Below are 2257 nucleotides of genomic sequence, written 5' to 3'. Positions count from 1 at the left end.
ATGTACAATAAATGTGTATGAATTTGAATTTTGTGATCGATTCTCATCCAATCAGCAGCCTTGTGACATGAAATTATGAAGTTCCTGCTATCGTGAGTTTGCTCGTAGCTACGATGTGTTTCTGTCAACGTTACTCTCGTAACATTAACATTAGTCGTAAGTGTTATCGTAGCATTAACATTAGTCGTAAGTGTTATCGTAGCATTAACATTAGTCGTAAGTGTTATCGTAGCATTAACATTAGCATTAAATTTACGATGTTTCTGACAACGGCCCCCTAGTTTTTTCACATAAAAAACGAACAAATTAACAAATGTATTCATGCAGCCGGACTAATATCTGCACGATCGGTATAGGCCTATAGAGGATTAACTATATATTTCTTTTCATTAAGGACTACCATGGGAAGCTGTGAAAGCTTTCGACCTGCCACCTGGTGTGAATCCTATCATAGAGGTCAGCGATCGGTCAACGATGATCTCAGGGCGTCCAGCCGAGTTTGAGAAGGCAGTCGAAGCATTAACGTCACAGGGCGTCTTTGTCAGACAGATGGGACCTAACATGGGTGCACACAACATTGATGTGATGGCCCCAGCGCTGCCTGGGTTAAAGAAGGCACTACAGGAGGTGAGGCTGAATGACAGGTTAACACAAGGAAGAATTAGTTAACACAACTAAAGCTCATTGCATCGTCTATAATTTGGTGAGTAGAAGAAGAAGGAAAGACGAAGAATTAACGGGAGGAAATCATGATAAGCTGATAGAATTCGAAGGCATAAAAAATATCGGAGTGTCAGCAGAGAAGCACGTGCATGTTCGCGCAAGTGTCTTTACGCTAATCATGGGCGTTGTTTGGAATTTTTCGTAGGTGATTCCGAGCCCACGGCGGGCATCCCATCGGTGGATTAGCACAGTGTGGTCCGAGGAGGAGTGGGACACCAGAGGTCGCCTCTGCTCACCGGACTACGTATTGACAAATCTCGTAAGAATAGCTCGCTATTTCACACATTGTTGTCGCTCATTCTCTGTTGTTATTCTATGTCTGTAGATTACTTATGAGTGAGATATGATGACATTTTGTGCGTCTATATCAGGCTGCATGAGCGTGTCTGCGTGTACTCATGCATGCGCGTGTGTGTGTGTGTGTGTGTGTGTGTGTGTGTGTGTGTGTGTGTGTGTTTCTCTCTTGGTCTCTCTCTCTCTCGGTTTCTCTCTCGGTCTCTCTCTCTCTCTCTCTCTGTTGCTCTCTTGGTCTCTCTCTCTTTCTCTCTCTCTCTCTCTCTCTCTCTCGCCCGCTCTCTCTCTCTCTTTTTCGCTCATGGTCTGTGTCTCGCTGACACACTCACTGACATATACAGTCATTGATACCCCTTGCAATACGCACTCTCTATATTCTCCCATCTCCGTCTCTATCACCGCCGCTTGCTCTAAACATGTGTGAGCACGAATTTACAATCATCTCGATCACAGCTCGCATAAACATTGTTGTCATATCACACTCGATCGCGTCTTCCGTGCGTTCGCGCGTTGCTAGTATACGCGTACTCTTATTAGAACATCCCGCTTTCATCCAAAGCTTTCCAGCTTTTAATAAAAACCGCGCTCAGGCAACGTAGCGACGCATTTCGTGTGAGCGCAGCGGGCACGCATCAAAATTATTCATTCGTAAGCGTGTTAGAGATATATGAGAGTTATGTACGCACCGTCCTACTGGTGTCCGCCTACTGCGAATTTACTGGAAGAACCGCTTGCAAATATTCATGATATTAAGTACTCTGTGTGCACATGCTATGGATGCATTATGCAAAATCGAGGCTAGAATCTAAACTATGCGACACGTACCGAAAGATGGAGAGCTTGAAAGCATGCGAGACGGAAGATTAATGATGACGTAACAGTGTATAGACAAACGTCGAGAAGCTGCGTCATAGTACGACCGTATACGAGCAGCGTCGTATCTGTTCCTCTGCTGCGCGTAAAAACGTAGCTTTTCTTTCAGCACAACAACGAGCTCGCTCGTAGCAAATTATCTATAATGACAATGACATTACTGCCCGTTTTAACGTAAGAACGGCAGAGAGAGAGAGAGAGAAAGAAAGAGAGAGTGTGTGTGTGTGTGTATGTGTGTGTGTGTGTGACTTTGTGCGTGTGTGTGTGTGTGTGTGTGTGTGTGTGTGTGTGTGTGTGTGTGTGTGTGTGTGTGTGTGTGTGTGTATGTGTGTGTGTGGGGGGTGTGCGTGTGTGTGTGTGTGTGTGT

At 45.0% G+C, this 2257-nt stretch overlaps 1 protein-coding gene across 1 annotated transcript; it reads left to right on the top strand.

Annotated features, from left to right (window-relative positions):
- Positions 1–392: 392 nt before the first annotated feature.
- Positions 393–1103, top strand: LOC106821521 (fatty acid synthase-like). The gene is made up of 3 exons (XM_014826370.1): positions 393–627; positions 869–982; positions 1095–1103. Exons 1-3 carry the CDS (start codon positions 475–477, stop codon positions 1101–1103), a joined length of 276 nt encoding a protein of 91 aa, XP_014681856.1. The 5' UTR covers positions 393–474.
- The last annotated feature ends 1154 nt before the right edge of the window (positions 1104–2257 follow it).

The sequence above is a fragment of the Priapulus caudatus genome, unplaced genomic scaffold (assembly GCF_000485595.1).
Source record: "Priapulus caudatus unplaced genomic scaffold, Priapulus_caudatus-5.0.1 Scaffold76, whole genome shotgun sequence".
In the NCBI taxonomy this organism is placed as follows: Eukaryota; Metazoa; Priapulida; class Priapulimorpha; order Priapulimorphida; family Priapulidae; genus Priapulus; species Priapulus caudatus.
The sequence above is the reverse complement of the archived record's forward strand: the minus strand, read 5'-3'. Positions and strand labels throughout refer to the sequence as shown.